Source organism: Mesoplodon mirus (assembly GCF_964341445.2).
Source record: "Mesoplodon mirus genome assembly, chromosome: 16".
NCBI classification, from domain to species: domain Eukaryota; kingdom Metazoa; phylum Chordata; class Mammalia; order Artiodactyla; family Ziphiidae; genus Mesoplodon; species Mesoplodon mirus.
In genome coordinates this window covers 69,313,556-69,337,540 of record NC_138992.1, presented here as the reverse complement: position 1 = coordinate 69,337,540, position 23,985 = coordinate 69,313,556, and the positions used below count along the sequence as shown (strand labels likewise).

Sequence of the window (23,985 nt, the reverse complement as noted above, 5' to 3'; positions counted from 1 at the left end):
TTAGTGATTTGTTCAAGGATACTTCTAATTATATTTATATACTTATAAATTATGTACATTATAAAATATAGACAAGCAAGTGTGATATAAAAAATAATTTTAAATTATTTTATTACTGGTATAAAAATTCTTTTTGGGGCTTCCCTGGTGGCGCAGTGGTTGAGAGTCCGCCTGCCGGTGCAGGGGACACGGGTTCGTGCCCCGGTCCAGGAAGATCCCACATGCCGCGGAGCGGCTGGGCCCGTGAGCCATGGCCGCTGAGCCTGCGCGTCCGGAGCCTGTGCTCCGCAACGGGAGAAGCCACGACAGTGAGAGGCCCGCGTACCGCAAAAAAAAAAAAAAAAAAAGAAGGGTATGGATGCTTTGTAAGGTAACCACAAGTGGGCCGAATCAAAAGTCAAATGCAGGATAAATTAATTCAGCAAATACTACAGGATGCATACCCTCGTTGAAGCTACCGTTTATAATAGTAGTTTAATGCAGGCATGCATTTTAAGTTGTAAATTTCCAGCCCACACAGATGTAACACAACAAATGTGCTGTTGAAGACTGCCAACCCGGAAGTGAAATAAATGATCAGATTCTGATCAAAAGAACATTTGAAATGTACTGAGTTCCAGTGGAAGTGGTATAAAGCTCTGAATTCATTTACACTTGTAAACACCGTAATATGTTGGGAAGATAGTGACATAATTACAAGAGCACACAGTCTTTACGACCTTAAGAGAACCTCCATCTGGACACAGTTATGAAACTACAGATAATGTCTAGAAATAGGCATAGGGTGTAGGAGTGAAAATATTTTTACTCTAGAACTATCAGTCATTTCAAGTGAATTTGGGGCATTATGATAGAATGCTACTTTAAATGATGGCTAGACTTTCCCCCTGGTTTTAGACCTAAGTATGCTGCATTATCTGATTTTCCAGCCAACTTACCTAGCAAAGAAATAATATCATAAAAATCTAAAAACTTTTTTGAGCCGAAGCACTAATATCCTTCCCTCTGCCCTCTAGGCCCCAACCGAGCCGCCTGTCACTCGCAGTTCTGAAACAGGCTCTCCCTTTTTTCCCTCTACCACTCTTCTCCTGATTACATTTCACCTTGGGCGTATTCCTTCTAATTTCTCATGTTTCAGCTTAAGCGTAATTTTCTCAAGGAGGCATTTACCACACTGCTATATAGTCTAAATTCTTCTGCTATGTGATTCCACGAACTTCCCTTTTGGTAACATTTATTTGACTTGCAATTACTTTTTAGTACCCACCACCCCAACTGGACAGTAGACATCATGTGGGCTAGAACACTGCCTGCCACATGGCAGGCACTCAGTAAACATTGATTGGATTAAATTGAGCTTTATAGTTCAAACTGATGAATCAGGTATATTAGGCCAGAATCTCCATCTACAAACTCCTATGTGCATGAAATGTACACATAGAAATTGTAGAACTACTACCATTCAATTTCTTTTCCAAGGCTGGCAAAAATTTTGTCTTGGTCAATTCAGTAGCTTCCCCTCTTTTCCCCTAATATTTGCATAAAGCCGAGATATTGAGATGAAGCTCATTTCTCTTCAATGTCATCTGGACCCCCGATCACTTGAGATATCAATTCCCCACCTGGACCTTTTGGATTAGGCCAAGCAGGTTGCCCTGGAGACTGTCTTTTTCCTATCCCACGATTCGTGTGAGTTAGGATTGCTCTTCTCTGCCTCCGTCCTTGGGTCTCATTCCCAAGGATGAGTGGGACTCATTCTGCTGCTTGGTGCTCCAGGCAGCCGCTCCCTCTGGGTCCCGCGAATGCCCAGGGGTCTCCCCCAGAGCTGAAGCTTGGAGCTGCTGGCTCTGGGACCTCCACCCTACCTGGGAGGTGCTGACTCTTCACTGGGCAGGGAGAGTGCCCTTCTCTGGGACCCTCCCAGGCTCCTCTCATTTGGACACTCAGGACCCCTCTCAGCCTTGGGGATTCTTGTTTGAGGCTGTCGAGAGACTGTGGAAGAAGGAGGGGAAGCTGTAATCATTTTGATGCTCCCTCCCCAGCCTTTTGTCTATTAATTCACTAGTTTTTATCCTTGAAACTCAAAGGCCAGCACGCCCCCCCCACACACACATAGCTACATTCCTTCCCTGAGTACAAACAGAAGCGCCTAGGTGCTGCTTTAAAATGGATAAAGGACCAAGAAGACAAAAGGAAATGTTGAGACTGGACAATTTATAACAAGCGTCGACTTGGGAGTATTAACCTTTCTGAAATCATGACATCTGATTCCAGATGTTAAAGCCTTCTTGAAGTTCTTCTTGAATTCTTCTTTACCCCTACAATGGCTTCTCTCGAATGAAAACACAGTTGTTTTTAATTGTTCAAATAAAGGCCTCAATGCTATTTTAGGCTGTATGTGTTCTAGTTGTATCCTAAATATATGTGTATTTGCTACATATATTCATATGAATGTGTAAATATATATACATATCACAATACCATGTCATATAGTCCCATATTATTGTTCAAATAAGTTGCATATTGTACAATATAAATGACCTGCTTCTATCAGATGTGTAAGCTGTTTCCAGTTTTTTAATTACAAATGAAGATGTGATTAAATTCTTTTTACGTGAAAAAAAAAAGGAAATGTTGAGAAAGAGGAGAGAGGATTGGATGAATACTGACAGATACTGTAAAATCTGTGTTCTGCTTCATATTCACAAGTAAAAATTTGACTCCTGAATGGAATATCTGTGATGAGTCACTAAAGGGGAATGTAGGGATTATTTACATATTCTTAATCTGAGATTGTGGTAAATTACAATCACCAGGCTGTTGGACAGGACATCCCCTGGCATCTACTCAGAATTACCATGTGCCAGAGTCCCTGCTTGGCCTCAGGCGCTGGAAACACGCTTCTCAACAACCCGGTGACATAGGCATGATGATTCCATTTTTTAAATTAGGAAACTGAGCACGTTTTAGCTAAAGTTCACACAGCTATTAGGTGGCTTGGCAAGAATTTGAAGCCAGACACATATGACTGAAAAACCCATGCGTTCTTATTATTTTTCGTTGCCTCTCATAGATTTTTCGACTCATGAATAGTATTGGTCTAAGATCGTATTTTATTCTTTTCCACTTTATGGTTCTTTAACTCTCCAAAGTAACTCTCTAATTTTTTAAAAATTAAGATTATCGAACATTCTTGAAAGTGATTCATAAGGTATCATATTGGCTTCCTAGGCCTGCTGTAACAAAGTACCACAATCTGGGCGGCTCAAAACAACAGAATTCTTTTGTCTCACAGTTCCGGAGGCTGGAAGTCCAAAAACGAGGTGTCCGTGGGGCTGTGCTCCTTCTGAAACCCATAAGGGAGGATCCCTCCTGCCTCTCCCTAGTTTCTGGCGGTCTGTTGGCAATCCTTACCAGGCCTCGGGTTGAAGCTGCATCACTTCTGCCTCTGCATCACGGGGCCTCCTCCCCAGGTCTCCTCTCATAAGAGACACCAGTTGTACTGGAGTGTGGGCCCACTCTACTCCGACCTCTTTCTAACTATATCGGCAATGGCCCGACTTCCAAATTCTGAGGTACTAGCCGTTAGGACTTATCTTTCAGGGGACATAATTCAACCTACAATAAGAATGTTCTAAGTACTTTAAACAGCAGAGACACTATTGTGTATACAGTGAACTAACAACTGCCCATCAGCATCTCATAAAGTGCGAAGAACAAAGATACTAGTAAATATCTCATATTTTTCATCATTAGCCACATACTTTTGGATTTAGCAACGTTTTTAAACCTAAGTGTGCAAGCAGTGTATAAAATGCTGCAAAACATTTAAAGATTAGTTCATAATAAATACTACTGATACAACATATTTGTGAAGCACTTGATAGTTTCACCAAGTACTCTTGGGTGTGATTTCTCCCTTAGCTCTCAAAAGAACCCTAATATGTTTTTCTCATTTTGAAAATTAAGAAATTAGAATGGAGAATGTTAAATACTTGTTTAAGACAGGCTTTCTAAAGAGGCAGACTTGGGACATGAATCCAGATGTTCTTAGTAAAATTCTGGAGCTCTTGCCACACATCTTGGTACCTTTTAATATTTAATAATAATGATGATGATGATAATGATAACTGCTTGATGTTTATTGAATGTTTACTATCTGCCAAGGACCGTGCCAAGCACTCCATAGAATTATCTCTCATTTAATTTTTCCAAGAACCCTAAGAGGCAAGCACAGAAGAGCCAGTGAGGAATTAGCCACAGGCCACAGAGCTAGTAAATGCAAAAGCCGAGATGCACACTCAGGTGGGCCTTCCCCAGAGCCTGCCCTCTTAACTACTTGTATACGCCTAGCTGACCTTAGGAAGCCTTCCTCGGCAGTCTCTACTCCAGAGTCCTCGTCACCCGAGTTCTTGTTGCACCATTACTAACCAGCGTGACGGTGTTTATTGGCACCTTACAAACCAATATATGACTAGCCCAATTACTTTAAGCAAGTGACTTACAATTTCCATTGCCAGCTGTCTCATGTGCCACATGGAGATATACTGCAGTGAGGGCTAAGTTATATAACACATGTAAATGACCCAGCACACATCAGCCAGGTAACGGGCACTCAATTAATTGTACTTATGAGTCAGGCTGATAATGATAATTTATTGTTTAAAAAGTACTCTGGGGGTTGGAGGAGGGGACAATTAATCTTGACGGGTGGGACTGGAGATGTTATGGGGAAAAGCAACGGCGGGGACTTAAGAATAAAAAAATGTTAACAGGTGAAGGGCATGCTGTGGTCTGAATGTTTGGGTCCCCCCGAAGTTCGTATGTTGAATTCCTAATGCCTGATGTGATGGTATTAGGAAGTGTGGGCCTTTGAGAGGAGACTAGTGTTATGATAAAAGAGACCCCACATAGGGCTTCCCTGGTGGCGCAGTGGTTGAGAGTCCGCCTGCCGATGCAGGGGACATGGGTTCGTGCCCCGGTCCGGGAGGATCCCACGTGCCGTGGAGCGACTGGGCCCGTGAGCCATGGTCACAGAGCCTGCGCGTCCGTAGCCTGTGCTCCGCAGTGGGAGAGGCCACAGCAGTGAGAGGCCCGTGTACCACAAAAAAAACCCCAAAAAACAAAAGAAAGAGACCCCACATAGATCCCTGCCCCTATTGCCACGTGGAGACATGGCGAAGCTGCAGGCCATGCACCGGAAAGAGGGCCCTAGCTGGAATGCAATTGTGTCGGCAGTTGGAGGACTTCCAGCCTCCAGAACTGTGAGAAATACATTTCGCTCCTGTACACACGTATAGGCTACCAGTCTGTGGTACTTTGTTACAGCAGCCCAAACAAACAGGGCATTGTACGCAGAGAATCCTGCACAAATGAAATGACGGTTCCAACAAGTGCGCCCTGCCTGTAAGAACTGGAGGGGTCACCATACTGAGCACCCCCTACGGAATTAGGAGCTGTGACCCCCAACTGCCTGTGCTGTGGGTACTTAAGGAAACCATCCCATCTGCAGCCATCGAGTCTGTAACTCTCTATTCACACGTGTGGACCACTGCCATCACCCACGTATCACCGCTCCCTTTACCGACGGAGGGCCACCCTTGCAGCGGCAGGAAGAGCCGGTTTCCGCACTGGCCCTCTGGCCTCCGCACTCTGGGCCTGAGGCACCTGATCCTCTTCTTCCCTGAGGACTGTCCCGCCTGCCGCCTGAGACAGTGGCCACCACACCTACGATGGAGAAGGGCACTCCCTCGGGTTTGGAGTTGGCGGGGAAGGCAGTTACTTATTTCCACATCCACCCTGGGCTGAAGCCCGCGGTAACTCATCTCTCACCAGCCATGATCCAGGGACCCCGGGACAGCACTCTCTGGTCTAGTCCCGTTGCACTATTGGGAGTGGGGAAGGGAGAGGGTGAGAGTAAGTGGAGTTTTCCAGCAGAGTCCTAAGGTGGCCTGGGAATCAGCCCTTTTTCACAAGTCGGCACATCCAGGATTCTCGCCCCTCTTCCCCCATCACCTGATGCCACCGCCGAGTTCCGGCTTCCACGCTCTGCTCACTGCTTTCCCGCTACCTAGACTTTTCTTCACTGCCCGTGTAAATGCCATCCACTCTGCAACCTCTGTTGATCTTGTAAAACTCCTATGGCACTTGGCACATGAGTTTTACTCTTTTGGAAAAAGCAGAGACTTTCCTAAAACAATTGCCTCAAACTTGATTAGAAGACTGGCCTAACCATCTGAAAGGTCTATGTTCTACTTCCAGTTCTATCATCTTCACGTACTGTTACAACCTAAGTCTAGCTTTCTTCTCTTATGAATGGATTACATCCTAACTGACCTGCCTCAGAGGACTGAGACGTGCTCGTTTAAGAACAGATGCAAAAACATTCCTGAAAGTTGTCAACCACTATCCAACTGAGGTGATAAGGGCAGGTTTTATCTTCATAACTAGGAAAGTTCTTTAGAGGATAAGGGCAATGTCTGATGTGCATCCCCCAAAATGCCTCAGAAAGTGCATCAATTACAGAAGACATTCAGTATTTGTTGATTAATGGGAAACAATATTTTTACCAAAAAAGAGGTCTTTTAGTGTAAAGTTTCAGCTTTATACACTTAGTTTTAGTAAACAAGATCTAATGAACAGATTTAGCATTTTAAAGATCCAGTGATTTTTCTGACTTTTGAATGACATTTACAAGCATTGTCTTTTTGTACTCTTTTACAACCTAAATCTAATTTCATTATGCTAGATTTATCAGAAACATCAATATTTTCCATTTGAAGTTCCTGATTTAAAAAAATCACTTTGGAAAAAACAGAATAAAACTGGAATTCTTCAGCATTTTCACATTAAAGTGAATAGTTTTCCTTTTAAAGTATTTTACTTGACGCATTTGTGAAATTCAGGGAAGCACAAATCTCATTTAATAGCATGTAGTGAGTCTTCCAGCTTATGGTGGATTTAGTATTGACAAAAATGTTGTAACTTTATTTATTTTGGCCGCACTTCATGGCTTGCGGGATCTCAGTTCCCTGACAAGGGATTGAACCCAGACCACGGCAGTGAAAGGGCCGAATCCTAACCACTAGACCACCAGGGAACTCCCCAAAATGTTGTAATTTTCAAACGTTTAAATCTCATTTTCTCACGGGCTGGGAGGTTATGTCCAAGTTTCTATAACCCCACCACCACTTATAACCAACTACAGATGACATTTGTTTCATCTGCACATTACTTTCTAATATATTTAACTCACTAACGTAACTCACTTACATGAGAACCACAGTACTCATATCAAATTTTATTGAATAATTCAGCATCTTCATCTGTACCTACAAAAAGAGAAAGGAACACTTAATTATCACTTATATTGTGTCAATCATTATACTTGTCACTTTGACTCGTTGACGCTTATTATTCCTGAATTCTGTATTTGCAGATATGCCTACTTAAAATGTATCTGTGGGGGGAAAGCGGCGGGGGGTGGGATCAATCGGGCGATTGGGATTGACATGTGTACACTGATGTGTATAAAATGGATGACTAATAAGAACCTGCTGTATAAATAAATAAATTAAAAAAATTATTTGTAACCCTCAGATCAATATTCCAGCAGTTTTGAGATGGTGGGCATACACATGGGCAGATTGGGGGCATCTGATTTGCTAAGGGAGGCACATGCTCCCCGCTGAGGTCTGACACGGCTACACACTTTCTTCTGGTTTCAGCTCACATACTGTATACGTACATCATTTTTGTAGTCTATTAAGTGCCGATTATCACATTTTTGTGCTTTTTGTTGCTGATCTTGCTGTTTAAAATGGCCCCTACCTGTAGCGCTGAATGCTATCTAGTGTCCCTAAGTGCAAGAAGGCTGTGATGTGCCCTAAGGAGAAAATGCGCACATTAGATAACTCTGTTCAGGCATGAGTTCAGTGCTGTTGGCCCTGAGTTCAATGTTAATGAATCAACAGTATATATGGAACATACCTAAGACAAGGTTAGGGACTTCCCTGGTGGCGCAGTGGTTAAGAATCCGCCAGCCAATGCAGGGGACACGAGTTCGAGCCCTGGTCCAGGAAGATCCCACACAGGCTGCGGAGCAACGAATAAGCCTGTGCACTGCAACTACCGAGCCTGTGCTCTAGAGCCCACGAGCCACAACTACTGAGCCTGCGCGCTCAGAGCCCGTGCTCCGCAACAAGAGAAGCCACAGCAATGAGAAACCCGCGCACCGCAAGAAAGAGTAGCCCCTGCTCGCCACAACTAGAGAAAGCCTGCGCGCAGCAACGAAGAGTAGCGCCCGCTCGCTGCAACCAGAGAAAGCCCGCGCGCAGCAACCAAGACCCAACGCAGCCAAAAAGAAATATATTTTTAAAAAATAAATAACTAAATAAAAATAAAACAAGGTTATGTTCTGATTGGCTGACAAAAATGTCATGATTAGAGGCTTGCAGGAACCTAACCCTGTGATTCCCTGGGAGCCACGGCTCATTGTTTGCTAATTCAGTTTCCCCGAGACTTTATAGAAACTAACTACCAAGAATAAAGAGAATCGACTGTACATTTTCTTGTTTTTAATGAACAACAACAACAAAAATAAGGTAACTCTTCTTTTAAAATTTTATTACAGAAAACTGAAAGAGGGAGAATAGTAAACGGACCCCCAGGTACCTAGGACCCAGACTCAACAACAGCCAGTCTCGTTTCCTCCTCCTCTCTCTCTAGCTGGATTATTTGGACACAAATCCCAGACATATACCATTTCATCCATAACTATCTTATAGGTAAATTCTTGTTAACTCTTTAAAACTGTAAGAGTAAAAAATCTGGAAAACAAAGTTACAAAGAAGGAACTAACCACATAAATTGATAGAGTTAACATTTTGATTGATTTCTTCTCAGTCTTTTTACACATAAACAGAAAGATTGGAACCATATTAGCTCCTCCCTCTTCATTTAACATTAAGCCAGTTTTCCATATCTTTAGTCTTCAAAAATAAGATAAATTGTAATAATCCTTTGTACATCATCTCATTTAATAAGAGGCATGTCATTTTTTCCTGTCTGCTTCATTTTTATCGAGATAATTGTACACTCATATACGCTGTAAGAAATCATCCAGAAGACACAGTATACTCTCTACCCAGTTCCCCACAACGGGAACATCTTGCAGAGCTACAGAGCAATGTCACAACCAGGAGAATGATGTCCATACAGTCAGGATAGAACTTTCCATCACCAGGAGGATCCCTCCCGTTGCCTTTTTACAACCATACCCACTTCTCTTTTGCCCCCAAATCTTCCTTAACCCCCTGGGAACCACTAATCTGTCCTTCTTCTATAATTTTGTCATTTCAAGAATGTTATATAAATGGAATCACATAGTATGTAAACTTTCAGGACTGGCTTTTTTCACTCAGCATAAGACTCAAGTTGTTTCGTCCGTCAGCAGTTCCTTCCCTTTTATTACCGACTAGTATTCCAGGTGTGGACATAGCACAGAATGTTTAACCATTCACCCACTGAAGGACACCTAGGTTGTTTCCAGTTTTGGGCTATTATGAATAAAGCTGTTATAAAAATATGCATACAGGTTTTTGTGCCACAAAAGCGCATTCGTTTCCTATTGTGGCTGTAATAAATTACCACACACTTAATTTAAAAACCTCAAATTTACTATCTTGCAGTTGTGGAGATCAGAAGCCTGAGTTCCAGGCTTCCCTGGCGGTCTAGTGGTTAAGACTCGGAGCTTCTAATGCAGGGGGCAAGGGTTTGATCCCTGGTCAGGGAAGTTCCTCATGCCATGGGGTATGGCCAAAAAAAGTCTGAGTCCCTTCTGGAAATTCTAGGGACGAATCGGATCCCTGCCTTTTCTTTCCAGAGTTGGCTGGCGTTCCTTGGCTCGTGGCGGCATTCCAAGTGTTGCTTAAAACATCACAAGATCTTCTGACTCTGGCCCTTCTACCTCCCTCTTATAAAGGCCCTTCTGATTATATTGGGCCCACTTGAACCATCCAAAATAATCTCTCCATGTCAAGATCATTAACTTAATCACAACTGCGAAGACCCTTTTCCCATATAAGGTACCATACTCACAAATTCTACGCGTAAGGATGTGGGCCTCACGGCAAAGCCATCATGTAGCCAACCACAAGTTTTTGTTTCTTTGGGGTAAGTGCTCAAGAATCCAACTATCATTGGTGGTTGCATGCTTACTTTTATAGGAAACAAACTGTTTTCCATAAGTCCCACCGGCGGTGTAAGGGCGATGCAGTTTCTCTACAACCTTGCAAGCATTTGGTCACTTCATTTTAGTCATTCTGATAGGTGTGTAGTGATATGTCACTGTGATTTTAATTTGCATTTCTCTAATGGCAAAAGACATTGAACATCTTTTCACATGCTCATTTGCCATCTGTATATCCTCTTTGGTGAAATATCTGTCCATGTCTTGTCTGCTTTGTTTTTAATGCAAATAACCAGAAGTTTTTCAGAAACTCTTTCACCAAGGCTAGTAACAGAATTTATGGGTTCTTTGGGTAGGTTTTCGACCTGGATCTTTGGGGAAACTTAGGTGCAGTGGTTCTAAAACTTTAGTGTGCCTCAGAATCACCTGTTGAGCTTGATAAAATATAGCTTGTTGGGACCCAAGCCCAGAGTTTCTGATTTTGTAACTATGGGGTGGAGCCCTGGAGAATTTGCATTTCTAACAAACCCCCAGGTAGCAATGATGCTGTTATCCCAGGACCATACTTTGAGATGCTTTAGGGAGATCTTATGGCTACTTGATGTTTTCTGTTGCCTTTTCCTTGTCATTGTAAATTTCCCTGTAGTAAACATTAGAATGAATCAACTAGTTGTTGTGCTCCAAAGTGAAGTGCTTGGGGGGGGAAAAAAAAAGAACAGGGGTATGGCAAAAATCAATCTGATCTCCCAGTGGACAAAGCTTGGAACAATCTGAGCAACTAAATAAATTACGACAGTACTGGATTATAACCCAAAGAATAAATATCCATGAGTCCATAGTGATATAAATAAATATGGAAGAAAGGACAAACCTTCCTTGCACAAGAATTCTAAATACTCCAGGAGGTGGAGCCTTAATTCCCTTCTCTTTGCCTGTGGGCTGGATTTCCTGACTCACCTCCCAAGACTATAGTATAGAAAGTGGAAAATAGTAATTTTGCCATGGAAAACCTGGTAGACATCACTTTAGCCAAATGACCAAGATTAACATGATCGGTGGTAAGTCATATTGATGTCACATGCCCCCTGTTATGATGTGATAGGAAAGGCATCTCACCTTTGGTATTGTTCCCCTAAATCCACGAGCCCCACCTAGTTGTGAGGAAGGAAACATCAGAAAAACTCAATTTGAGGTTCGTTCTAAAAATATCTGCCCAGTACTCTTCCAAAGTGTCAAGGCCATGAGACAAGAAAAGACGAAGAAACTCAAAAACTGGGGGAGACAAAGAAAAAGAACGTTAGTGAAAAAAACTGGAAATTCGGATAGTCTGTAGGTAATAGTACTGCAACAATTTCAATTTCCTAGTTTTGATAAATATACCTGGTTAAGTAATTTGTGAACATTAGGGAAAGCTGGGTGAAGGGTACAAAGGAATTCTCTGTACTATCTTTGCAACATTTCTGTTAATCTACAATTATTTCAAAATAAAGAAGTTCCCCACCCAGTTTCTGATTTGGTAAATACAGTGGGTCCTGAGAATTTGCATTTGTATTAAGTTCCCCAGAGATGCTGTTACTAGGGAAACGCTCTGGAAAACACCGGTTTACGGAAACCTTAGGGCTACTTGATGTTTTCTGTTTCTTCCTGTCATTGTAAATTTCTCTGTAGTAGACACAAGAATGAAAAAAAGTTGTTGACTTTTCTCTTTCAAAGCAGGTTTACTTTCCTTTTTGGTGGGAGGAGGGGTTTATTCACTGTTCTCCTCAGCTATTAGTTTTCCCTTAAGCATATTTAAGGATTCCTTCCTTCTAAAAATGCATCAATCAACCCTCACATTGAATTTTCCATGCTTGTTTCACTTATACTATGTTACTTAATGATAACAAAAAGCCTTAGAAATTGTCTTAAATATTGGCAAAAATTCAAAGAGAAGTTTAAATGCTGCTAGGTGAGGAAGTGAATCTGGGTAATTACTATGCACACAGTTTATTATAATTTGTCTCTCACTATCCACTGTCACCTTCTTCCTTAGTAGTAAACTTTGATTTTTAACTGAGCACATGGCCAACCAGAATACATCAAAATATATCCTCCAAGTTTGCTTAAGTTGGTATTTTCGTTAAGACTGTGTCCTAGTTAGGAGACAGGCAGAAGTGGGGAATGCAATTTCTACAAAATGTCCTTAAAGGGGAGAAAGGTGCCTTTCTTCACCTTGCTTTCTGCTGGTAGGAATGACTATGATGGCTGGAAGTTGAACAGTCATCTTGGACCCCAGGTGGAAGTGTTATCATGAGGATGGTGGCGAAACAGGCTGTAAGAAGCCCAGTACCTGACTCTGACAGCAGCCCAAGCCCTGGACTGACTACCTCCAGACCAATGTTTTTTCAATTCATTTATTTAATTTTATTTTGGCTGCGTTGGGTCTTCGTTGCTGCACACAGGCTTTCTCTAGTTGAGGTGAGCGGGGGCTACTCTTTGTTGCGGTGCGCGGGCTTCTCGTTGCGGTGGCTTCTCTTGTTGTGGAGCACGGGCTCTAGGCGTGTGGGCTTCGGTAGTTGTGGCATGCGGGCTCAGTAGTTGTGGCATGTGGGCTCTAGAGCGCAGGCAGTAGTTGTGGCACACGAGCTTAGTTGCTCCGTGGCATGCGGGATCTTCCCAGACCAGGGATCGAACCCATGTGCCCTGCATTGGCAGGCGGATTCTCAACCACTGCGCCACCAGGGAAGCCCCTCCAAAACCTCTTTTGTATGAAAGAAAAACTGACCTGTCTTAAGTTCCCGTTATCTTGGACTGGCTATCACCTGCAGCTGAACCTAACTGGAACGGATACAAAGAGTCAATGCAGAAGTGCAGGGCCCACGATTACCGCTGTGCAGAGTGGAAGCTCACTGGATAAAGGCAGCAAGGTGGCTGAGGGGTGAAAGGGGGCTGAAATCCAGCCTGCCTTTCCTTTCCAAGCTGTGACCAGAGTGGGTATTCACCAGGAGGCTGAGATGCCTGCGGCCCTGTGCAAGAGTGAAGCACTGTCTAGAATCTAGACTCTACAGCTAAAGTCTGCACACTTCTGGAGGCAGTGGGGAGGATCTGAGGTAGTTCCCACAGGTACTTAAAACATATTTAATATTAAATGGGCCACATCTCATGGTAGGTAGTGCTGCATTCTGCGACTTCAGATCTCCAGGCTAGTTAGGATAATATGGAAGGAAGGAGTTTGTTGGGGGACAGAAAGAGAACAGAAACTCACCAGAACATGTCATTAGGCAGCATTATATGGTGGCTACAGTACAAGCTCTGGAGCCAAACTGCCTGTGTTCAAATCCTGGCTCTCAGTGATCAGCTGTGTTATTTGAGGCACTTTTCTTAACTTCATTGTGTGTCAGTTTTTGTTAACAGCACTTAATGCCCAACGATGCACTGAGGATTTTAATGATTATTACAGTGCCTGACATGTAGTGATAAATAAATGTAAGCTATTACCACCATCCTGGGAATTCTTTAGCAAAGGAACCAGAAACTAGACCTGTAGAGCCACTGCTTCTTGAAGGCTTAAGCTCTGCCAGGAATTATCCGTATCTGACCTTTCTTTTTTTTTTTTTTTTTTTTTTTGCGGTACGCGGGCCTCTCACTGTTGTGGCCTCTCCCGTTGCGGAGCACAGGCTCCGGACGCGCAGGCTCAGCGGCCATGGCTCAGGGTCCCAGCCGCTCCGCGGCATGTGGGATCTTCCCGGACCGGGACACGAACCCGTGTCTCCTGCATCGGCAGGCGGACTCTCAACCACTGCGCCACCAGGGAGGCCCCTGACCTTATTTTACTCATGGGGAAACTAAGGCTTAGAAAGGTTCAGTGACTTTCCCAAGGTTATACAACTAATGTATCTAGCCCAGCTGTAATCCAAACTCAGATTGGTTTGGATCCCAAAGCCATGCTTTTTAACTAAGATAGTCAAGGTTGGAAGGCAAAGCCTGTAAGATTTCACATGCTTCCTCTTGTATACCCTCCGTTTGTTTCCCCACTCATAACAGGTACTGTAGTAGCAAACTCTTTCAGGCTAAGGTCTGTAAGGAGGGAGGATGGACAGACTGTAGAGATTAAGAGCAGCAACTGGAAGGGTGGGGTAGGGTGGAGCAGGGCGGTCCTGGGAAATTGCAAAAGCATTCAGCCTGAGCTGAGAATCAGGCAGAGTCCCACTTGGGACTCGTGGCAAAATGGGAGAGTCTGGGGAGCTAAGCAGACCTGCAAAATGCCTCTTGGTGATGTATATGAAACACTGGACTCTCGAGATAAGATTCACTTCTATTCATTGCTTCTAAAATATTGTTGCATTGTTAAACACAAAGTCAATCCTATAACTTAGCACTTTTATATTTTATAAACTATCACTTATCCGATGGCTTTTAAGTAAAGTAAGGACTTGGCCATTTAAGTTATTTCTTTACATAGACTCTAAGAAATCTTTGCCTTTATTGCAAAGACGTTGTTTCAACGAACCATTCAAAATGTTGTAAATCAGCTCCTTTTGTTTTGCCAATTTGCAGAAAAGTAACTTTACCAGTTTCTCTTGAACCTTTAAACTTCTGTCCTTTTAGGACTGAAAAAACGTCCTGCAACTGTGCTTACTTTTCCCAAGGTAACTTTATTCATTCATCAAAATCAACGTTAGGGGAGGGTAAAGTCTGACTTCAGAGATGACGGTTAATGTGAGTTATTCCTACCATGCTCCTGGGGTTTGGAGAGAACGAACACTTGCCGGGGCACCTCCTATGTGCTTTTAAGTGTCGGCGCCCGGAGCCGCAACCCAGCCACTTTCGCTGCACGTGCGGTTCGCCCAGCAACTCCGTCCCGAGGGCCGCCGACTCATCCCGCCGCCCACGTGGCCTTGGACGGCCTCGGGCGGCCGCGGTAGAGGCCTGGCCGCCGCGGCTCGATCACCTAGGGGTGGGCGCGGCTGCCGCCGCGGCGCTCCTACCCCAACAACGTTCACTCCGCCGCCGGGAGGGCGCCGCCGGCCGGGCTCTACAATCCCGGGCAGCCCCCGCCTGCCGCCCACGCCCACTTCCCTCCCAGAATGAGACAAGACTCCGGCTTCTGCCCGGCTCCCCTCTGCTGCCGCCGACCGATGCGCGCCCTGCCGCCTCCAAGCGGGAAAGAAGAAAGGTACCGAATCGCCCCGTAAAGCTGGCGCTCGCAGCCGCACAAGCGCGTTCTGTACGCGGCGCATGCGCCGAGAGGTCGGCCGCTCAGGCCCGTCTCAGATCACGTGAGGGTGCGGAGGCGGAGCCAAGGCCTGTGGCGGGAGGGTGGGGGAGGAAGAGCGAGGTGAACGCGGACGTCAGAGTGGAGAGCGGAAGGTCAGGGAGGCTCAGAGCGGAAGTGAGACTAGGGAGCCTGTCCGCCATTGTGGACCCGAGAAGCGGAGAGCGAGAGGGGAGGAGAGCGTGCAAGCGGAAGAGACGGGCCCCTTCCACCGACTCCCGAGCGCGAGGCCCGCTTTCTGGCTTCTTAGCGAGCGGCGGCGGCTGGAAGAGCCTCTCGGCTGAGGGCGGCAGCCAACTGCTGTGAGTGCACGGGGAGAGGCCCAGGCGGCGGCGGCGGCGGTAGCAGCAGCAGCTCTCGGGTTGCGGTGAAGAATGTCAGCCACTAGCGTGGATCAGGTGAGGGAGCAGAGGCCGCAGGCTCGGCGAAGGCCCGAGACCCGGAGCTCCACCCTCGCGTGGGGCTCCGGCTCCTCCCCATCGCCGCCGGGCCCGTAACAGTGCCCCGGGCACGACTGGCTGCGGTCCCGCCGCCCGAGCCGGGGCGTGCGCCCGGGCCGCGGAGCCTGCGGTCCAGGCGGGCGGCCGCGGGGGCCGCGGAGGGTGGAGGCAGGACTGCGCTCCGGGGCCTTCGGACGCGTCCTGAGGGCGGCAGAAGTGGGGCTGACCCCGGGCGGGTGCTGGGGACGGCTTCCGAGTGGCGGGTCGGAGGGCTAAGCCCCGGCATGGGTGGGCGGTCGGTGGCGATGGAGGATGTGGTGGGTTTCACTCCTACGCGGATTGTTTAAAATAACTTGTCTCGGATAACGTCTCTGATTAACACGCTTTTCCTCTTTTCCCTTTTTTTTTTTTAAATTTTTCCTTATTACCACATCTTTCATCTTGCTACACAGAGACCTAAAGGACAAGGAAATAAAGGTGAGTTCGGATATTTTTTTACCTTTATTTCTCATTGTTGGTTTGATGTTACTTTTAAACTATGTGAAGGCCTTTTTGGTTTTGATATTTTGTTTTTGTTTTGTTTTTTGTTTTTTTGAAATGTAGGATTAGAGAAACAGTTCGTCTCGGCTAAGGCAGCCAAATGCTGTCCGAAAGTTTGGTAGGTCCTTGCTTAGAAGCCACTTTTTATAGAAACCAAAGTGATACGAGGAACAGTTTTATTAGTTTGTATTTCACTTAAAGAGGTATTGTTATGAATGTAGTGACATTTCTTTAATTTTACAGTCTGTATTATGTGACTTCTGCCACAGATTCTCCCAATGTATGTAGATAAGTGGACATTTTCTTCCTTGTCTGGTTTACGTGGAACGCGCAGCCCACATAGAATTCTGTGTTCCAGTAGTGGAAATTGTACGGTTAGTCACTGGTTCTGTTGAAGTCGGTCCCATTGAGGCAATAGCCCGTTAGGGATCAGAACGGAACAGGCATGTCATCTTGCTCTGTAGTCTTGCAAGGTTTGACTCAATATGGTACTTTAGAAAGGATTGGGAAGGAAATAATTTGTGAGGTTCCTGCCAGGATTATATGATTTACTCTTTAGCTAAAAGAAAGAAAAAGTACTGCTGAAAGTCAAGCATTTTAAAAAAAACTAGTGTGGTTTGTGTTTATTAATATGGAGCCATACAGTCAGCTGACTGAAACATGACATTAATCATGTGACATTAGTAAGTGTAGAACAATAACTGCTTTCTTGGGACGGTGCCAATTAAATAACATTACAGTGAACTATGTATTTATTACATTTTGCAATAGGGCTTGAAATCAGACTAAATAGAATTATGCTTCCAGTTTCTTATTTCTGTAGTGAAGTATTGCCTACCAAGTAAGATCTACAGTAGCCTTTTAGATGTAAAGTTTAATGTCTTTTATCGGTGCTCCTTATGTTCTTAAGGTTTTTATTAGCTATTGCACATTTGAAAGGAGTGGGTTCTGTATGCACAGCTTAATTTTCTTTTGAGTTGTAGTACAATTTTTTTGAGAAGTTTTACATACTAGTTATATGGCATCGTATTAGGTAACAGATTCATTGCTTTATTTTGATTAAAGATGTATATAAACAGCAATTTTAAATTTTAGAATTTAATTTTAATTTTAGAATTATCTTCTGTGGTGTAAGCACACAGCTCAGAATTTGATACTGTTGATTTATTTTAAGTGAGTTTTTAAAAATTTATTTGTAAATCTAAAAAGAATGATCCATTAATTTCTTTTTTTGTTAGTCTGCCCATTAGGAAGTATATAGACTTGGACATATGTGCAATCTGTGGTCATTATTGCCTAGCATAAATTATTTTATCCTAGATCTGTGGGGAGGTGGCACTTTGCAAGGCTATTTGAAATGCTAAGTGTTTTGTGTTACCTGCTTTAAGGTAAGTGCAAGTTCTACGAAGTACTTGTTTGACACAACAAAATAGAGCATCTACAGCATTGTAAGCCATTACTGTATTACTGTACGTTTGATTTATGACAGTTATTTCACTTAGGTACGTCCTCAGGACGTCTTTGATATCAGAGATATAAATTTTCTATAAACAAAATTGTGTATCAACTACAAATATTTATTGGTTAGTAAAATTTTTTTTAATCCATTTGTATCACCTCTGTTAGATGTATTTAGACACACATACAAAGTATTTATTTGGATAGTTGTTTATTCCAAGAAATTTTTCTTACTTTCCCCCTTACTCTTCAGTTCATAATTTCATCCATGGATAGAACAATGGACTAGGATTCCTAGGAGACCTGTGTTCTCATACTGCTGACTTGCCAAGTGAGCTTGAACACATTGCACCTTTTGGTCAGAATTTCCCCTCTCTCTGTAAAATAAAAGTAACAATTCTAGCCATAAATCCTGTTGTATGTTATGAGGGTTGTTGTAGTTAAAATAGTCCATTGCTCTAGTAGCCATGATCATTGCTGCCTCACCTCATCTATTTACTGTTAAGGTGCAGGAAGACTATTGCCTAAGACCTGGCAGGAGGGAGAAATTCTATTGGCCTAAAAGTATTGGTAATCACTTAAGCCGCTTTAAATTGGTAGATATTACAAGTGTACAAATACACATACACATGACTTGTATTTTTATGCCTCTGAGAATTACAAGGAAAAGGCAGCAGCTCCAGTGAACTGGTACAAGTAGCTATATGTGAGTTTAAGAAAAACTACTCTGCCTTAGTTGACTTGGTTTTCAAGCTAGTAAAATTGTTTTATAATTTTTCTGTTTACTTTTATGAAGCAGAAAGCAAAGTTATTTTTCTTGAACTACAGTCCCGGTGTCCTAAGAATATGAGTATTAAACTTGAATTCAGAACTTATCAACCTCATGAAAAATGCATGCCCCTGAGGAATTATCAGAATTCTGAAAGCATAATCCTTTTTAGTTGACTTAAAATGATTTCAGGGACTGTGTATTTCCTTTCTTAATAGTCTTCAGTTGACAGCATTAGCCCAACACCTGGCTTCAGTGTCTTTGATTTTCTACTAAGTATTTTTCTGTATGTCCTTAAATGCACTAAAGGAGCAAAAATTTAAAAGGAATTCTATATCAATCTCTTTGTAAGGCAAAAATGCTTTTGTAGTATAAGTAATACTTCTAGGTTTACTTGTTTATAAGTTTGAATTCTTTTTAATAGATTGTCCCTATGTTAAATATTAGAACTCTTTTATCCTTGGCCAGGGTAGTACTGAAGGACAGTAGAAATTTAAGGATAGTTATGTACCTATTGGCCCATAATTTAAAACTGACTTCATGTCACTTTTGTTTATTTAACAAGTGGAATTTTTGCTTGCTGGAATACAAGTGTACCATTCCTTTCCCTGCAGGCACCACAGATAAAAGTGTCAGATCCCATGCTTCTAGTAGCCTCAGGCCTTGCTGCCTGCTTCCTCCTATCCCTTAAGTTTACGAATAGGCAAATATATGGAAAGGAATTTATCTTTTCCCTCTTCTCCTCACCTGCCCCTCCCGACAGAGGGACATAGTCATTGTTTGGTACTGCAATTTAAAAGAATTAGGCTGAATTTGGCTATCTTTTAGCGTTTCAGAAAAGTAGTGGAAAATGCCTTGTATGTTGGCAATATCTTTTGTATCCTCTCCCCACCCTACCCCAACCCCTCGGGAAATGACTGCAAAGCACTTTACTGTTATTTTAGGCTTCATTTGATTAATCCTCAAAACATTCCTATAAGGAGATAGAGGGTATATGGTATTGTCGCTGTTTTTGTAGGTGGGAAAACATGATGCACAGATCTGTTGACTTTCCTAACTTGATGTAGTCAGGACCAGAGCAAAGAATCACCTGGCTCCTAAGGCCCATGTTCTATCTTGATTTGACTCTGCTTCATAGAGCAGGGGAAACAGGCGAAGAATCATGTAAGTCATCCGTTCTTTTTTCCCTGAAGAACTTGTACAGACTATGGGACTAGCTTGGATTTCATTACTATTTAATGGCTTTCAGTCTCCAAGACATTAGATTGTCATTAAGTAATGTTCAAAACCTGAAGTCTTTAAGACAATTGAATTTCTTTAAGAAAGGTGTGCTTCTGAAACTCTAGGGCTAGCTTCTTATTCAGATTCTAATTTGATGCAAATTGCTTATCAGTATGCGTGAAATACTTAAAACAAAATAAAACATTTTTTCCTTAGATTGACATAGTCCTTGAATAATCTTTTAGGACTTAGACATTTTAATGCATCATTATAAATGACTATAGACTGTATTTACTTAGTGTAGGAGAATATTTTCTTAGTCTCAGCCTCTTAGAATTAGAAGAAAAGATAGAATAGAGCGGATGAGCAAGAGCAGTATAATATATATTTGGATAACTTTTAAGTAGGTACTTTTTTACTGTTACAGCAGTGTGGACTAAACTGATAATCTAATGAATACAAGAGATAATAGTTGTAATTTTGAAATGGGTAGCTGTTTCAGATACTGTCAAATACGCACGTAACAGTGACAGATATGTACCAGTCCAGGCACGTAGTGAAGAATTATTTTTCAGGAGGTAATAGACCAGGCATAACTATCCTTGATAGAGGAGTGGTAGAGGAGAACAGATATGTTAGAATCTCTTGGGCTGAAATGATTAGCCCACCTGAAATAACCTAAGGTACCCTGCGCTTTAATTTTGTTTCTAGTGGCTGTTACATATTTAAATTCTGGGGAGCACATTTAGCTCAACTCTGGCATTGATGCATTCCTTATCAAATGCAGTTAAGCCACCTCAGTGGAGCCAGGACCACGGTGACCTTGAGGTTTCTCTTGTAGTCTCTGAGGGGCAGTGTAGAATCTTGAGAGGTCTACTTTGAAGGCTTCACAGAATAGTATTTTTTTGAGTGATCATTGCTACTCAGTGGGTGGCAAAGAACTAAGGGATTTTACCTATTTTTGCTCCCATGACTCTGTCAACTTGTGTATTTCATTTATGTTTCTGAACTCATTGGAATGATTAGGGAAAATAAAGATGTTATGATATTATAGAAGAACACACAACGTAAATCCATTGCTCCTAACCTTAATTTATAATATTTTATATTTAAGTATTGTATTTAAAAATACTGTATTTTTAAGCAACAAATCTTCAGGTGTTGAGGGGCTTTTTTTTTGTTTCCAAGAGATTAGTCGATTAGTCATAAGCTTGTTTATGTGGTCCTAAAGTAATTTTTAGTCCTGTTTGGATCTTGTAATGTTTTATGTGATAATAATATCCAAGATTATTAAATACTGTCATTGAATACTCAGATGAGATGAGCTAGGTACTATTAATAACCTCCTTGAATAGAGAAGTAGTCAGAGTTAGACAGGCTAAGTTACTAACTAGAGATCCCCCAGCTTCTCCATGTTGGACTTGGGATTCAAACCCAGGATCTTTTTACCTTGAGTCTGTGCTCAAAAGCACTGAGACAGTGTGCAGAACAACAGCTTTATATAGAGCATTTATGGAAGTGATCTCTGAACAAATATGGCATTATAAATCACACTTGACTGGTTTTCTCGTATGTTGCAAGAGTAATCATGGTTATCTTTAGTGTCTTAGTTTTATTTATACTTTCTTGTGAAAGTCTTCATTGTTTTTTGTTTAGAGTAAAGGCCCTTTTTATTTAGATTTTTTTATGATAATATTTATTTATTGTGATATTGCTTCAAGTGAATTTTAGCCACTTTCTTTGGAGACATTTAAGATATTTATTTTAACGTCGGTTACCAAACAAGGTTATTTATTTACCTTTATTGGACTGAGTAGTAAAGTGATTTAACAAAGGTAGAGAACGTTCAGAAATCTATCTTGTCAATAGCACTGCTTAAAGTGGTTATTTTAGATTCAAATATAGCATTAGCAAACCCTTCCAACATTTTAATTTAACTGCTTACTACAGTGTTGAAATTGGGATATTTACGTTATGTTTTTAGTGATGAGAAGTATATATATACTTTGTATTTATGTAATCTTGGGCTTATATATACAAGATTTGTAAGTTTTTGGTGGCACATAAATATTTATATCCAAAATTAATCCTAAAGGGGGTTTTAAATGAAAAGAACAAAGGACCCAGGATAAGTTTCCTATTTGATTTGAAAAATATTGAAAATATTAGGTTATTTTGTGAGTTTCATAAAGATAATTACAGTGCATCTAATACAAACATATTTTTAGTTTCAGTACAAAACGGTTCGATTCATCAAAAAGATGCTGTAAATGATGATGATTTTGAGCCATACTTGAGTAGCCAGACAAATCAGGTAAGTGTGACAGTCACATATTTAGGAAATTAAACTTAACGTTAGTATTAATTGATTTTTTAAAGTAGGTATTTTAGTTGAATGAGGCGAACCCTAACATGAATTAACCTAGTGTGCCTACATAATAGTGACTAGCAGCTGCAGGCTTTTGGCACAAGAGAGTTCTTTGGAAATTGGAGATGGCTGAAACTAGATTATGAAATACAGAGCTATGAAGATGAACATTTGTATATGTTGTGGTTAGATTGTTTTTTTTTGACTGTTGAGTTTAATCTTCTAATGCTGCTACCATATCTTCATAGCTAAAGCAGATTATAAGGTTTAATTAGCTAGAAGTTCGTAGGAGAGGACTAGTTTGTGCCTGAAATTTTTGGTTAGTATAATTAAAGTTTTAATATAACCTGGCATGTAACCTGGTAGCATAGGAAATAGAATTGAAGATATTATAAACACACTTGCTTATATATTGTAGGCATGGAGAATTTCATCAAATCAGATAACTGGTCGCTTTTTAGGTTCTTCTGTGTTTGAATTTTTCACAAATAATCTTGTGACTTTGTATATAGGAATAATTTAGATTTAAACATTGACAAAAAAGAATGGTATTTCTTAGTCTCTGTATACCAATTCTGCATCTCTTTCTGTTTGTTAATAAAAATGTCACTACTAGAAATAAATTTAAAAAAAACTTTCATTATTAAACAGTTTCTTTAGAGAGAACATTCTGGAATGAAACTGCTTTGTTGTTTTGCTTATAAAAAGACATGAAAAATGTACCTTGAAATCTTAACCTAGTTTTTTTAACTTATAAAAGAATAAGGAACCAAATACTGTTACAGAACTTTGCAGTTGCAGAGAAAACTTGAAAAACGAGTAGTTTCCAATTTGTGGAATGTACAGTTATTTTTAGGACTTTGGAGAGCCATGGTTATGTTCAACCTGATCTACATTTATTTCTCTTTAACCACCCCCTACTATCTGTTGATCCACATCCCTAGCATATGTTGGGAGGGAATAAATAAATAATAAAGAATAAAAATGGGTGATAAAAATCTATGAAAGTTAGCCTACTTTAAAAAAAATGAAAAAGTTCATTTCCTTCTTATGTAATCTACCTTTATGATCTCAATAACAAATTTACTTTCCACCTAAAGGTTGTGAAAGAATATATCACTGGAAAATAGGGCAAGATCATTTGTTATGAAGTGTAGTGCAAGTTTTAAAAGAAATATATTCTGTTCTATTTGGTCCCATACAGTAATCTCAGTTAACATCCTATGGCAGTGTTTCCAACTTTTTTGAGGAATTCTGATGTAATGAGGTGTAGTAGATATTCTCCTAAAAAGATCTCCATGATCAGATAAGTTTGGGAAATTTATTTGGTTTACATAATTATTTTTTGCTACTTGATTTTATACTTTTTGTATTTTAATGTAAAATGAATTTCTAAGACAAGGGTATGGTATGAATACTCTCTGACTGACATGTTCAAACTCTATTTTCAAGAAATTTTAATGGATTATAAATGTTTGAGAATTGCTACCTGTGAGAATCTTCTCATTTTATTTGGTAACAGATGTTTCATAATTTATTTGTCACAGGGGCTTAGAAGATTGGTTTTTTGGCATTCCACAGAGATGCTTCAGGTCTGCCTAGGGGAGACCTGGGGAGGGTAACCTGGATCCTACCCGTGCAGCAGCCAGAGCTGTGCTTTGCTTTTCATGTGTTTTATATGTTGTAATTCTGCATAAGATTTCACATAAAGTGTTGGAAAGTCATTATTTTTTAAGACTATAAGAG

The 23,985-nt window shown here is 41.5% G+C and overlaps 2 protein-coding genes across 6 annotated transcripts in view; one reads left to right on the top strand and one right to left on the bottom strand.

The window, feature by feature from the left end:
• Nucleotides 1-10,781: 10,781 nt before the first annotated feature.
• Nucleotides 10,782-15,408, bottom strand: LOC309792008 (uncharacterized protein; the record flags this gene model as incomplete). Its single annotated transcript, XM_082601208.1, has 3 exons — nt 10,782-10,829; nt 11,306-11,461; nt 14,903-15,408. One exon carries the CDS (start codon nt 15,406-15,408, stop codon nt 14,959-14,961), a length of 450 nt encoding a protein of 149 aa, XP_082457334.1. The 3' UTR covers nt 10,782-10,829; nt 11,306-11,461; nt 14,903-14,958.
• A 120-nt stretch (nt 15,409-15,528) lies between these two features.
• Nucleotides 15,529-23,985, top strand: part of YTHDF3 (YTH N6-methyladenosine RNA binding protein F3) — a 44,288-nt gene continuing 35,831 nt past the window's right edge. For 2 of the 5 annotated variants that reach the window (XM_082600728.1, XM_082600731.1), the window contains exons 1-4: nt 15,529-15,841; nt 16,336-16,360; nt 19,669-19,814; nt 22,100-22,185. In XM_082600728.1, the coding sequence (XP_082456854.1) occupies nt 19,757-19,814; nt 22,100-22,185 (144 nt within the window). In that variant the 5' untranslated portion in view covers nt 15,529-15,841; nt 16,336-16,360; nt 19,669-19,756. Of the gene's footprint in view, nt 15,842-16,335; nt 16,361-16,492; nt 16,542-17,794; nt 17,812-19,668; nt 19,815-22,099; nt 22,186-23,985 lie in introns of those variants that run through there. The other 3 variants (XM_082600730.1, XM_082600729.1, XM_082600732.1) reach the window with 3 other exon arrangements.